General features: G+C 40.5%; 1 protein-coding gene across 1 annotated transcript in view; it reads right to left on the bottom strand.

The window, feature by feature from the left end:
- Window positions 1-10,207: 10,207 nt before the first annotated feature.
- Window positions 10,208-15,012, bottom strand: part of LOC111217371 (FYVE, RhoGEF and PH domain-containing protein 3-like) — a 55,599-nt gene continuing 50,794 nt past the window's right edge. The window contains exons 16-19 of the mRNA XM_022739204.1: window positions 14,362-14,463; window positions 14,082-14,210; window positions 12,851-12,991; window positions 10,208-11,777 (exon numbers count right to left, since the gene is read on the bottom strand). Coding sequence (XP_022594925.1) covers window positions 11,532-11,777; window positions 12,851-12,991; window positions 14,082-14,210; window positions 14,362-14,463 — 618 coding nt within the window. The 3' untranslated portion in view covers window positions 10,208-11,531. The remainder of the gene's footprint in view (window positions 11,778-12,850; window positions 12,992-14,081; window positions 14,211-14,361; window positions 14,464-15,012) is intronic.

The raw sequence follows: 15,012 nt of genomic DNA, 5'->3' as shown, positions 1-15,012 counted from the left end.
AGTCTGCGGACATGAAACAAGTCTCCTAAAATGTATACATTTACAATGCAACTCTTGACTTCAGCTCCAAGTATGACACATAGTCATAGCATTTACTTTATGAGTAATAGACTGAATTTTAATGTAGTCGAAAGCATCCACAATCTCTGAATGTGCACCTCCCTTAAATACTAAATGTCCACAGTATTGATACGGTGTTTAAGAATATTTTGCTTTACGTTCAGTTAGACGAGGAGGAGGATGAGGAGGAAGAAGGAGACACATGGAAAGAGATGCAGTGGATGAGGACACTTTGAGAAATTAGTCTGCTCAAAGTGTTCGAGTTTTCTTCTGATTTGGAGACGGTTGCTCCAGCAACAGTTAATGTGTTCTGCCATTGTCTCAGCAGGTACAGTTTGGACTCCCAGTGCCTTCCACTTTATTCTCTACCCAGGTCTGTGTGTTCTGTACTTTGTGCAATCCAATAGACAGCCAGGAGGCTTGCTAATGAAACCTGGGACAGTCAATAATGTCTCTGTATTAAAAAAGAATCAAGCTGATAGTCAGTATTTTGCTTACCAAGTGGTATCATTACCAAAATAATTAATGAACTAGATTTCAATACAAAAAACTGGAATGCAGAAACTTGAAAAAAGAAACCGTAAGAGGGAAAAAAGCAGAAATGCACAAAGAAAGGTTCACTTGACCAAAAGGAAAAGGCTCTCCGGCTGTGCTATTTTATTATTAATCTTATCTTCTGACAAGAGAGACAGAGAAAGGTGAGGAAGGTGAGCGCTGCGTGTCCGCTCTGCCCCTGACACAGTGTGACACAGTGGCTCTGCTCGAGGGGTGGTTGGCGGGTGGAGGGGCCCACTCCATCTCACTGGTAATTAAGCAGAGCAGGAGGGGCACCACCTCACAGTGCCAACGGCCGTGTGCTCAAACCAGGCCACATATGGCTGGAGGTCTGGGTGGAGGAGACTGAAGGTGCCTTCTCTGAACGTGCCCTTGGTTAATTCTTAAAGTGATAAAACAAATATCCAGTGAGATGTTAGTGTGAACAGCTTGACCATCCAGCACCGGCAATGGTGCAATTATAGCTTCTCCATATAGGATCAAAAGCTTTGTTGAGTGATTTCTGATATGCAATCAAAACCCACTGTGGGTCACTGTTATCAATGAGCCATCATACGAAAACCTGCAAATCAAGCTAGATATTTAACCACTGAAACTTGTGGTTGTTAAAATGGACTGCTTAAGGATGAAATACATCCTAGAGACCACATCATTAAAGATGAATGCTGACAGATGCATGTGCTTGACATTCATTGTTAAAGTAAGTAGTGACCAAATCCTAAATGACATCCACATTCTCTCTTTCTTTCTCTTTCTTCAGTCACACACTGGCAATCTGTCCATAACATCATTAACATTTCTCTCCCCCTATTCTGTCTGTAATCACTGAACAAATCACTTTTTTCTGGCTGGATTGTGGCCACCAGCGACCGGGCTGCTCCATAAATCTACACCTCTATATTCTTGCTGAGAAAGAAAGAGAGAGAGAGAGAGTGAGAGAGAGAGAGAAATAGAGGGGAGAGGAGATACGAAATGGGTGGCAGGAAAGAGGAATGAGACTTTAGGAGGAAATTGAGTTGATCAAGCATTTCTTTGCCACAGTACTACCTCAGACGTGCACAGCTTGCAAGGCAAAAGGTTACATGCACAGCGTTTCTCAGATAACACAAAAGGGACAGTATTACTGTGGCAGTGCTGGGAGGAGAAAGTTAGTCAATTATGCATAGATTTAATCAGAGATTTGTTTGATAAGGAAGGCTGAATAGCACCTTTAAAATCCACAACAACACATAACCAGAGCAACATGTAACCACATTCAGCAAAGGCATGTGGATGTCAACCTACAAAGTAAGGCTGCTGGTGCTAGCACTGCTAACATTAGCCACACTTGCCAAACCAATAGGATATTTTCCACCAGCAGACTCTGTGATCCCGCTCGAAAAGGTTACGTGGCTCATCAGAGTTTTCTCGCTTTTACATTGGTCTAAATTTAAATTTCAGTTTAATCGACATGGGAAATTAGTCATTAGGAATATCCCTAGTCTGAACCAAGGTGGTGGACCAACTGACAATCATTTCCATCCCTAAAGCCACACTGCTAGCATGGATAAAAATGCAGATATTGTAAGTAATTTATCACTTTATTGACCACTGAGGAGACACTGTTTTTTGACACCGTCCATTAGAGTGATAAATCAGTTGTTATATCACATTGCAGCGATACTTCCCTAAATATGTCATTCCACAGCCTGGCACCTTATCCTCTCGCCACCTCTGTCACCAGAGAGGAAGACAAAAGAGATGTGAGCAAAGAGGGAGAAAGTGTAAGAAAGGATGAAAAATAGCAAGAAAATTGCCTCCATTTTATTGTGTCACAACTACCCTGCAGGTCCCTTAAGTGCTTCAACATCCATGTGTGCCAGGAGTGTTAATACAACTAGTGCAACCGGGGATGAGTCCCACTGTGGAACTGACAGAGAGCTGACAGCCCAATGGTGCTGATGACAACAAATAAAGGATGACAGAGTTTTGTGTGTGTACTGAAAGAAAAGAGGAATGAAAGGAAAGTGATAAGGTAGCTTGGCCTGAACACAGAATTTGCGGAAAACTATTGGAAGAGAGAGACTGTGAAAAATGGACATCTGTAAGGTGAGGTGCAGTGTACAGAATTGTTAAAGTGACCGTTAAGGTTATTTGATGTGGGGTTATGTGAGGTATTTATCTATAGTCAGTGTATTACCTGCAGTAGATTCAGATCGGCGCCCTCCCAGTATGTTAAAGCAGCCAGGATTACCGGCACAGAAGCTGAGCGATGCACTGCTGTATAAGGCCAGCCTCAAAAATGTGCCATAGCCAGTTGAAAAAAAAGCAGCCCACTGAAAAAGCCAATATCAAACATTAATCTTAAACTGATATTTGCTTTTTTTCAGTGAGCATTTTTTTAAAAAGTGACTAAAACAGGTGTTTGTGGCTGGCCCCATCCACAGCAGTGCATCGCTGAGCTTCTGTGCCGGTAATCCTGGCTGCTTTCACAAACTGGGAGGGCGCTGATCTTAATCTACTGCAGATAATACACTGACTATGTATAACTACCTCACACAACCCCATGTCAAATAACCAGAACTATCCCTTTAATCTCCAGCAAACAGAGAAGGCTGCATCACTTTTGTAAAATTTTGCAAAGGAGAGACTACTGAGAGAGAAAACAGATATGGCACTGAGTTTCAGGCCAGAGACCTTTAGAGGGGCAGGTGCAAAACTGAAAATGGGCAGATAGGAAAAGACTGTAAAACACTATACATCAACATAATTGACAGCATAACCTGTTAAATTATAGCAACCCATATCCAAACCGAACAGAATGGAACCACACAACAAACCACATTATACTATGCCATTGATTATCACCTGTTAAACATCACAGAGTAGCATTAATCTTACCAATAAGTGGACGGGCTTGGATTTTATTGTTACTGTTTACCACTGCGGGCAGGACCACTATAAAACTTATGTTGCAAAACTGATGCACGATTTCAAGGTGATGCTGGTGTGTAAGGACAAAAAGCAGGAGACACACACACGTTTGCTCCTTAGCCACAGTGCTGATCCAGAATCTGTCCTTATTTATTTCTATTGCTATAATTACATAGATTAAGCAGTCAATATCAAAATAGTGTACTTATAATTTTTATGTTCAGTTTGTTTGACCATGTGTGCGACCATATGATTTGAGCAAGGCAGAAAACGTATTAAATTTTTAAGCTGCACAGATAAGTCAGTTACAGTGAATATCTACCTGCATCTTAAATTCCACCAAATTGGTAGACGCCATTAAATAGTCGGCACCATCAAGTGGGATTAACTAAATTAGCTGCCATCTTGTGTTAATGTTACTTGACAATAAAATTACACATTCGCTAAAATAGTGGACAAATACAATTCTCCCACGACAAAAGAAAGTAACAAAGACAAGGCGTCTGCCAAAACCTGCTCATAGAGCAGCATAACTGTTGTTAGCTAGCGGCTGCTTGTACTGCCAAAAATGCAAATACACACACACGTGCATGTTCACCTCGTCTTGTAAAACACACCAAAACAAGACCCATATAACACCGGTGCAAGCTCCACTTACCTGCATTTGAAGTTCCCCCTTTGGAGAGTGAAATAAAATCCCAACATTTGTTAGTCTTTGTCTGCGGCGTCCTGGAGTACAGCTACAACTCTGTTAGGACACGTGACGGATGACCTTAGGTTAAAGGTCATCATGTGACACAAACTGACTGTCCGCAGCCGGCTCAATTTATTTATAGCCAAATTCGTATTAATTGTGAAATGTTCATCTTGATAAGGGCTACGAGCAGGCATTCACAAAATAAATAAATAAATATAAAATCAACTTAAAATACCTCCCCACCTCACCATCCCCATCATCTGCACATGCATACTGAATTAAATAACAGAGAAAGAATAAATGTGATTTTCATATCAAGGCTGCCATGGTCTGGTGGCTCCACTGTTAAATTAATCCAGGTCTTGTCTTGGGTCTTTTTCACTGTGTGTTCATCTTCCTCCAATCACAGGACAAAACGTAAGTGCTACTATTATTATTGTCGACATCTGAAGAACGTGGCCTCAGCAAACCTTTTATTGCTGATTGCTGTTATTCCAAATGAGTCTTTGTCTGTTTCAGTGAGCTTTAAAAGCCGTCATGTTGCTCCATGTCATTTCACAATGTTCCATACAAGATGATGAGATGTTAGATGTTCTGTATAATAAGATATTCAGGTCTGGTGTTTTCAGCATCATTTGTTCAATGGCCCAGAGTAGACAGTGCTCAGTTATGGATGGTGTTTTCTTCATTAGGCTGCAGTATAACTTAATTTAGTGTAAGTGTGAGCGAGTTCACACACATTTGCATATTTGTCAGAATAAAACAGGTGTGGAGCTCAGGGGGATACATTAATATTAGGTTTACTTAGAAATGAATAGAGAAACACTCTATTTTTCCATGAAATGATGCTGTTTTGTCTTGCGGGAGGGTCGAAATTTGAGGGAGAGGCAAAGTCATGGGTGTTCAAGCTAATGGAACCATAGATAATATAGTTCTTCTGAGGCCATTCTGGCCATTCATTTAAATAGACCTCAAATCATCATCATCAAATCCAGCTTAACGATTTCCAATTAGCATATAAAGATAGAATGACCACCCTCTCCAGTGGCTGTGAATGTGAATGAGATTTTGTCTTTTTTCCACCTCCACTCTGGCTGTGAATGAGACAAAGAAGTGAATGATGTTGTCTCTGGTGATGTAGTGTTACTATTACAGCAATTCATCATCATCATCTAGTAAATCTCTATCATGTACCGTCAGACCTTCAGTAGGACATTTTCCCAGGGCGTCTGATGGATTTTTGTTTCAGCGATGAGGCCAGATTGTCAAGTGTTCAGATCCTTCAACGGTTTTGAAAATCTACTTCAACTGTGTCTAGGATTGAACTCCCTGGAAATCTTTTGGTGCATTGAAAGAGAAAATATCAAACTTGCATCAACAAGAAGTTGCACTTTGTGTCTTTTTGTGGTAGAAGAATACGGTTTCCTGTTAAGAATGTTGTCCGACATCAAAAACACAGACACAAGTAATGAAACTGGAGGGAACCACCCCTCCACTCATGTACGATGTACTGGAGTACAAAACACAACAAAAGCAGGAAACAGTTGCAGCCACATCCTTTACAGGAATAGAGAACTGTCTGCTAGCTTCACCACCGACTGCAGTGAAGCATCTGTATTTGTGTGGGGGTGTTGCTGCAGATATAATGGCTAAGGGAAGCATGATGCAACACCTCCTGACTATGCATGACCCCTGTTTTTAAGCAAGGATACGTGGACAAAGTGGAAACCAAAAGGGTTTTTTTCTGTGGTTGTCTTAGGGCATCTCAGATTCAGCTTGTACAACCAGACACCAGATTTACCTCATCTTCCATTCTAAACTATTGGACTTGAATTTATCAGAAACAAAACTGCAAATGAATGATTACTGCTGGATATGTATAGAGGGCAATGCTTTGCTAACAAGTTTGTCATATCAACTTAAAAGATGATTATATGCCAACTTATTATGCCTCCACACTGGTGACAGCCAGGGCCAGGTAATGCAATATCTCCATAATGCCATGAGGGAATTTATTCAAATTTGACAGAAATGTCCACTTGGTCACGATCACCTCTTTTTGGCCTCTTGAGGGAATTTGTTAAGATTTGGCACAAACATTCACGTGGACTCAAAGATGAATTGATTAGAATTTGGCGGTCAAAGGTCACTGTGACCTCACAAAACACAATTTGGCCATAACTCACAAATTCATACAATAATTATGACACAATTTAACCAAAATATTCATCAGGATAAAATTAAGTGATGACATATTCTGTCCAAATGGTCAAAGGTCAACTTTACTGTGACATCATAATGTTCTGCAAAAAACACTCATGCTGTAACTCAAGAAGAGGAGATGACCATACTTGCTGCAACTTGGCTGGTTGGTGGAGGCATACAACCACCAGGCGATAATTCTAGTTTCACTCGTGACACTTGAGGCCTGCAAAACGATCCAGCATTTCACACAAAAAAAAAACATAATTTATTCAATCAAGGTCTGGAGTTTTGAACCACATCAAGGTCTTTACAGGCTTCATTAATGCTAACACTAGCATGTTAGCATTAATCTTAGTACAGTTGAGTTAATGAGAATCCAGTCATAGTCAAGAGAAGAGAAGAGAAGGGAAGAGAAGAGAAGAGAAGAGAAGACTGTACACGAAAGGTAATTTGTTCTTCCCAGTTTTTCCAAATAGTCAGCAGGGTGTGTGTATTCAGTGGTTTGGGAATGCAAAATAGAAATGTTTCTGGGCTAGACGGATGTACAGGACACACTCATGCACAAACACACACACAAACAGCTGGTAAGAGGCTTATGCTCCAGTGGCATATACAGCTCTTCCATTAAACCTTTCTCCACTGCTGTTGTGAAAGAAGAACAAGCAGCACAGAGCCGTAGACACAACCTGAACAAATTATCTTCATCTGAAATTTTCTGCTTGGCTTTGGCTTTTACCTACAACCATTCTCTATTACATTTTTGGCAACAATAATGGCTCAGTTCAACTAACCTTGCCTTTTGTGCTCATTCAAAGAGGTCTGTGCCCTTGATGAATAGAGCCATTAAGGAAAGCCTTGAGTGTTATGCTGGAGGTCAGTTCAACAAGTTGCAGCTCCACTGCAACCTTGGTAGAGTCAGCTGTTACTGGCAAACACACATAAAGACCTGAAAGCAAGAAAGAGGCGTGTGAGACGGAGGTGCAAAAAAATTGTACAGCTGCATTACCCAACAAAAACACACCCTCTCACAAACAATTAGGAAGAAGCAAAACTTCCTGCTACAAACTTTGGTTGTCAGTCAACTAAATCTTCAATTTTACAGCTGAGAAAAAAATTGCTCAGATTTATTTTAAAAGAGAAAAAAAGTCAAACAACAATGCAGAGCCTTGGGTTTTCTAGGAGAGGACTCTGGAGAGATGATGAGAGCTTATCTCAGCATGGTCTCTGTCCTCCAGTAGACACAGTACCCACCCTGCTCCACTCTGTTCTAGATGTACAGCATGTAAAACTATGACAGAAGGAGGCAGTCAGCAGTTTGCTCTCTATCTCTGCACCACAGCTCACAGCTCCACAGAGACACCAGCCTTCCAATTCATCATTTTGACACTTAGTGTTGACTTGCTAAATAAAGAAGTTATGGTTCATACCACCTATCAATAGCTGTCCCCTCTCCTTTTTTTGAAAATGCACATCGATATGTTTATGCCCACAAGAACTGCAAAAACAGCGTAATGACTGCAGAGAGGAAACAGCTAGGGAAGATGAAACTGAATCAAATCAAGATGTAGAAACATGGACCTAAAGCAGCTGCAACAGCTTTTCCACACCCATGTCACGCCTTCTTTTATATACACATACGTACTGTATTTTGGGGGTGAAATCATCCGTGTAGTTCAAGTACCGAACACTTTCAGTAAAGTTTTTCTGTAATCTATGTCTTTCCCTTTCTTGTTTAATTTGTTCAGTCTATTGAGGCCTGCAAAAATAAATGTACTGTAACTTGTACATGTGTGAAGTATGAATTACCCAACCACAATACAAAGTATTTTGTGTGCAGGGTGGTTGTTTTCATACTGAACATGCAAACACACAGATACACCCTTATAAACCGAAACCAATACCTGTGTGTGAAATTGATCTATGCTTAGATTGTTTGAACAGTACATTTCTTTAATGATTACTTTGTGATGCGCACAAATGGGGTCTCTGGACTCATCATCTTCTGACATCAGATTGAAACAGCAATAATGAGATGATCATACTGTAAAGAGCTCTGCTTGCATTGCCCTCCATGTTGAGAAGTTTGTCATAAATCATTATAGTACACAGAGTTTCAGTGCTGTTCTCATGGTGACAGCTGGTTATACTGCAGCACACAGCAGGCAATGTGTTTTTAAAAAGGAACAGTGTACTTGACTTCATGTCGATAAAGGTCTTTGTTCCCACAGTTCCTACAGATCTATCTTGTTCAGCAGTCTGAATCCATATCAAAACACTCACAAAAACACATACTCACATGCCAGCAAAAAAATGCACAAAGCCAAAGCAACTGAATCATCGCAGACAAGTACTGAGCCTTAAAAAAAGTAAACAGAGAGGCGATAAAGCCTGAATTTTTAACTGAATCTTAACTTAAAATATCATGTTCCCCACTGGATAAATCCTTATGACTTTTGGTGATATCACGATGTTTTTTACAGTGCCACCACAATGTTGTAGTTTTTAGTGAAATGTCTCAACCACTGTTGGATGGATTGTCATAAAATTTATCTTGAGAAAGCAAAAGGCTTATTTCTTGAGATAACAAGATGATTTGTCATGTTTAGTTTCATCACTGAACACTAAGTCAAGGCAGAAGTGTGTGGTTGATCTGACATTTTCATCTTAAATTAGGTGCATGCTGGCATGGCGCTACTGATCTCCGATCTATACTATACTATAAGCAATAAGCGGTGACAACCTTTTGTTTCGTAATAACAGGTTGATTATCTCTTATCTTGATATGACAAAGCTCATTTTCTTGAGGTAAATTAACCAGTTATCACAAGAAAACAAACTTTGTTATCCCAACGTAATGAAATAATTAATTTGTGAACTTCAGATAACAGCATAAAAAAATAAGTATGTGAGCGCAAGTATGGCCATTCTCAGCTTCCATACTAATTGTATGAGATAAATAATGAAGCAGATTAAAAGAAAAATATTGGTGTTATTTGATGGCAAAAAAGTTGACAGCTACAGCTAAAATAAACTAACCATATTCCAATCAGCCTCAGTGCTTTGTTTACTGCTCATTAGCAAATGTTAGCATGCTAACATGCTAAATAAAACATGCTATATTATGTCTGTTTAGCATGACCATGTTAGCTTCATCACTGTGAGCACGTCGGCATACTGATGCTATCACTTTATTATGCATCTATTTTCAAGCATCAAAGTTAATGTGCTGCAGTCCCACAGAGACACAAAAGCAGATGTAGACTTTCTGTAGACTTTTTTTTCACTTTTAACTTCCGCTTTTACAGTGCAAAGTGAGTACAGAAATTGAGGCACAAATACTGAATACCAAACTCATCCATACACTATTATCAGTCGTTATGAATAATCCACATAGAAGTGAAAACCGGAGGCAAATATGAAACAAAAAAGAATGGAACTAAAACTACAGTCTATTAACCCTAGATGATATGAACACATGCACACAGAAATGTGTTTGCACTACATACAGTAGTCTATGTGCTAGATTAATCCTCTTACATCCCATCATCATATTAAATCAAATATCTGCTGAGATTATTTCAGATGCTGTTTGGTGTGTGATATCAATACAAGATCAGTGACTGGAGAATGAACATCATTTCATGTCTTTGAGTGGCATGCTCATGGATTGATCTTTCACTTACCCTTGGAGAAAGTCTAACATGTATAGTCTGTGTACTTGTGTTTCATTAAGGAAATGACAAAGAGAAACACAACTCAAAACTTGTGAAGATCGGCTTTGACAGCGTGGTGCTGAATGAACCACAACATCTGTTTATTGATGATATGCTCGACTGCTTTTCCACTGTTCACAATCCATGTTTAAAACACTCAACGCTGACTCTGCTCACTTACAGTACGACAAGAATGGGTTCTGGAGCATAAAAAGGGGGACAAGATTTCAAAGCACGGTACATAAATATGAGTGAGTTTACATGCACAAAGAGATCCAATGAATTGTTTTTTTGTTTTTTTTGCTTAAAGGCTGGTGCTGATAGGAGCAGGGTACAGGGGGCAAGGCAGAATAAACAGTTTTACAGTACAGTACTTGGTTTCCATCACATCACCAAAGGGAGACAAGCAGACAAATGGTTTTCTACGCCGAGAAAGAGAGAGAGAGAGAAGTATATGGAAAAGATTTATTTGAGCAGCACAGGGTCAGAATTGAGGCCATGTGATCCGGTTCTGGCTGCGTACGCTCATCCGGACAAGTCACAATAATGAGAGAGTGGAAATGTGTTGGATCAGACATCTCAGTGTCCAAAGACAATGACAGGAGGGAGTTATTACCAGTATAAGAGAGAGAAGTATGAGTAGGGAGTCTGTAAGATGGGAGCCGACAGTGGGAGCATCAGGTGGCCAGCCACAAGTGTACACATCTCTGTGTTTTTTTTAAGTTAAAACGTCTTTTTTTTTCTTTGTTTCCTTACATCGTACTATAGTATACATACTGTACAATACCCACTGAACTGCCACTGTGTCCCCATACAGGACTGAAGAGAACAGAGAGGTGGCGCAGGTGTCTTACACTAACATTCAATACTTAATAAACATGGGAGTGGGCTCACATTCAAACACACACATATATACACACACACATTCGCACAAATGGAAATACAAACATATAAGAGTTAATGCTTCACAACACAGTTGGATAATGTACAAGGAACTTTATCTTTAAAAAAGAAAAAAAAAATCATACAGGAACCTTATTGAGCTATATTACAAATAAAACACGAGTTCTTCAAATATCCTCTCCGGCTGAGGGAAATAAAATATCCTAACCACACTTACAAACAGTGGAGTTGGTGGCATGATGGCATAGTCCTTCTTTTTGTGTGTTTTTGTTCAAGAGAGACAGAAAAATGGAAAGAGAGGAAGAAGAGGCTGTGTGGTCATGAAGATAAGAATGAAGTGGCATAGGAAGGATTGAGTGGTCCTCTCAAAAGGAAAAAACAAAACAAAAAGTGCCAAGGTAAAGTGAATTCAAGTAATGTGTGCTCTATACACAGGAGAGGGAGGGAGGGAGGGAGGCGCGAGTCCTTTGGCTCTAACATGGCCACTACTGGCTCTTCCTGTGTTCAGTCAGGCTCGTCGATGCGTCTGTGGGCGTTTCTCCGCGGGCAGCTCTGGAGAGGACATCCACCCACTTGGCCTGAAGTTCTGCATCTTGGGCACTTAAGAGCAAAGATTGCTGGGTGTGACTGAGCCGGAGCGCGTGTTTGACGTCCGACTTTTCGGCACCCGATGGTGGGATCATGCTCACCTCGAACCCAGGAAGAGGCACCGCCCGCGCCCCCTTGGAATCCTACAAAAATCAGTAAAATAAATCAATCAGAAGAAATCTGGTGCTATGTAAAATTGAATTTCTCTTGAAAAAAAATGAAATATAGTGTAAATACAGAATGTAACAGCTTGTCTCTTCAGTCGCAGGAGAATATATTCCACCAGGCACGTATAATAAACCCTGTCCTCCTCTCTCCCTTCCCCCGCTTTCTTTCTGTATAATCAGGAAATGTTCGTCCAACTCCCATTAATCCTAATCTTTGGAATGGCAGCTTTCTGCAGTGGGATTGGGATATTAGTCTTGGAAATGAAACCCGGGGAGGGTTTAACAGGCTGACTTCCCTTCTGTGCCATCACACTATGATATGAATAACAGTCTCTCGTTGAAAGCTTTCCAGACATGACTGCACTGGGAATTTTTTATTTTATTTTAAGCAATCATGTAAATCGCTCATTATATGCATCTCCTTGGCATGTTCTGAGCAGATTTATTGCTACATACAGACCCAAGATTTCAAGGAATTACAGCGAGAGAGAGAGAGAGAGAGAGAGAGATGCTTCATCTGGTCAGTGCAAACTAAAACCCAGACACTGACAGTGGCTATACCTGTGGGCAGATTCAGGACAACCAAATCCTCCTGGCCCAAATCTACAGAGCACAGACAGTGCACAGACAACCTGGCACAGGCAGGATTGGATAGATCTGATTTACACACAGTCAGTGATGTGCGCTGGCGCTACACTGCACAGATGTCCTGCTTCAAAAAGAGGAAGCAGACAGGATGTATAGAAAGTCCAGACGGGTGCAGCAGAGGATCAGTGGATATACAAGTGATGACCGAAGCACAATGGCCAAGTGGCCAGTGGGTGAACTTTTGCTATGTTTATTGTGCTTTATTTACATAATGCTTAACTTAACAGGGGATCACATATAATATAACCTTTGTATTGTAAGAATATATAAAAAAAATAAATAAATGGTGGAGTATTGTTAAAATTCATATTCCTAAACTCGATAAAAAGGTTTATTTTGTAATTAACAGTGTGTGTGTGTGTGTGTGTGTGTGTGTGTGTGTGTGTGTGTTTAACTCTTACCTGTCCACTGCTCTGCAAGTACAGCACCAGTGGCTCAGCCTTGGTGACAGCCACCCACATCTTGGTCATGCTCTTCCCTTTCTCCTGCACTTGGAGGTGGCCACACAGTAAACAGTTCTCCCCTGTTAGAGACGTCTGTCTCTAAAAAGATACAATAATACAGAAGCATATATAAGGGGTCTAACTACTGATCAATGATTTATGGACTGCATAACTAACTGAAAAGTGAATATATATACATATATATATGTGTATATATATGTATATATATATATATAAATAACTGAATAGCACAATTTAATCTTGATTTTTTTCAAATCTCTTTGTAACTCAATGTACTGTAAAAAAATTATGTTTATTATCATCATTAATATTATTTATTTGAATTAGTTTGTAATTGAAATCCATCTGTATCATGCGTTGCAGATTTAAATTTGATGAGCAAACGATGCGCAGGTCTTCTGCAGTTCACCATTACGTAACAGCAATGTAGGACACAGTGAGATTTGTAAATGGACAGGTGTTCAAGCTCCTGCTGCCCCTTTTCTAACCCCTGTATAGTCTACAGCTCCCCCATGTGGTGACCAATCTCACTGCAGATGGGATTTTTACACCTCGTTGGAGATCCTGTCATTCATACATTGGACTGAATGAACCCAAATCAGAGTCATATGACAATTTCAACTATATTTAGACAGTATCCTCCTGTCAGCCTTTCAATGTAACCAGAGTAGAGTGTCCATCCATCCACAGAATCTCAGACAGACACCTGAAGCAGCTAGACTGTTGAGTCAGCGGAGATGAATGGCCCTGCTTAAGCCCAGATCTCTTTATGATATTAGTCAGCAGAGAGGGATTAGTTGATCTTTCAATGTGAATGTGTTTATATTCACACATGTACATATACTGCACGTGTACAATCTGTATGCGTACAATGACTTCAGGCCACACAGTGACTTTAGTATTCAAGAGGGACAGTGTACTGGACTTAGTGAGTACACGACTGTGCTTTCTGTTTGTTGCCATCAGTGCTGCCTGGATGCTGAACCCTGGTTGACATTGAGCAATGGTACGACATGGAGAGATGGATTTCATCGGACTGGCACGAATCGAGGCAGAAAAATAAACTGTTATGCACATGCTGTTCAGTCTTTCACTATGTGTGTGTGTGTGTGTGTGTGTGTGTTTGTGTGTTCTTGTTTTTGTTTGTCTCCAATTGTGTGTGTCTCACCTCAGGCGCAGCTTTCCTTTTCTGTTCACCAACACCAAGATTCTCCAGGCTGAGGCTGGCATCGAAACACTCTGGGCACACTCGGCTCGTTTTGTTGTCCAAGGTCTTTGAACACTTTGCACAGATGGCCTGCAGAAGGACAGAGAGAACGTGTTGAGAAGCTGCTCTGTTGTTCACAGTTCATTTTCTGAAAGAAATTTTCCACTTGTTTTCTGACTTCTCTCTTCATCCCTTCATTTCTACACAGTGCCCAAATTTCTCTTGCTCCATCTGTGCTCACCGCTCCACAGGACTTGCAGTGATGTTTGCGCTTGGTGAAATTGAAGCTCTCGCTGCAGCCTTTACATGTTTGCTTCTCTTTCTCCTTTTTCCTGGAACTTTTCTGGAAAAGAAAATCACAGGAGTCACGAGTCAAGGTCGTCAGCCTGTTCATTTTCAGAACGGCTGAACCAAAAGGAATGTCTGACAGTTCGTCTTGCTTCATCCTTTGTTTTTCTGGCTGCCTATCTTCCATTTCTCCTTTCTATTAATGAAAGACAAAGGACGACAGACACCCACACAGACATCACTGTCCTAAACAACTAAAATGGAGGTCAGATGGCGTCAACAGTAGTACAGGCTGTCATATTATTATTCTAGATCCACTGTAGGACGAAGAGTGAAATGCATCTCAACATGAGAGCTATCTGTCTTTTTTTGGAGGAGGCTGGTCAATGAAAACAAAACAGCTTTTCTTTTTCTTTCTTTTTTTTGGATAAGAGAAGCAGATAAATCCATTGTCATTATCTACCCACTATTATAATCATCCCCACTATCATCCAGCCTGAGATCAATGTAGCTTAGCATAGCCAGAGCATGATCACCAAACTCACTACTGTTTTTATCAACTTTTTACAAAACTAGAATTACCACCTCACGCTTGTACGCCTCT

This window comes from Seriola dumerili, unplaced genomic scaffold, assembly GCF_002260705.1.
Source record: "Seriola dumerili isolate Sdu_G_001 unplaced genomic scaffold, Sdu_1.0 BDQW01000043.1, whole genome shotgun sequence".
In the NCBI taxonomy this organism is placed as follows: domain Eukaryota; kingdom Metazoa; phylum Chordata; class Actinopteri; order Carangiformes; family Carangidae; genus Seriola; species Seriola dumerili.
This window is presented reverse-complemented; position numbering and strand designations above follow the sequence as displayed.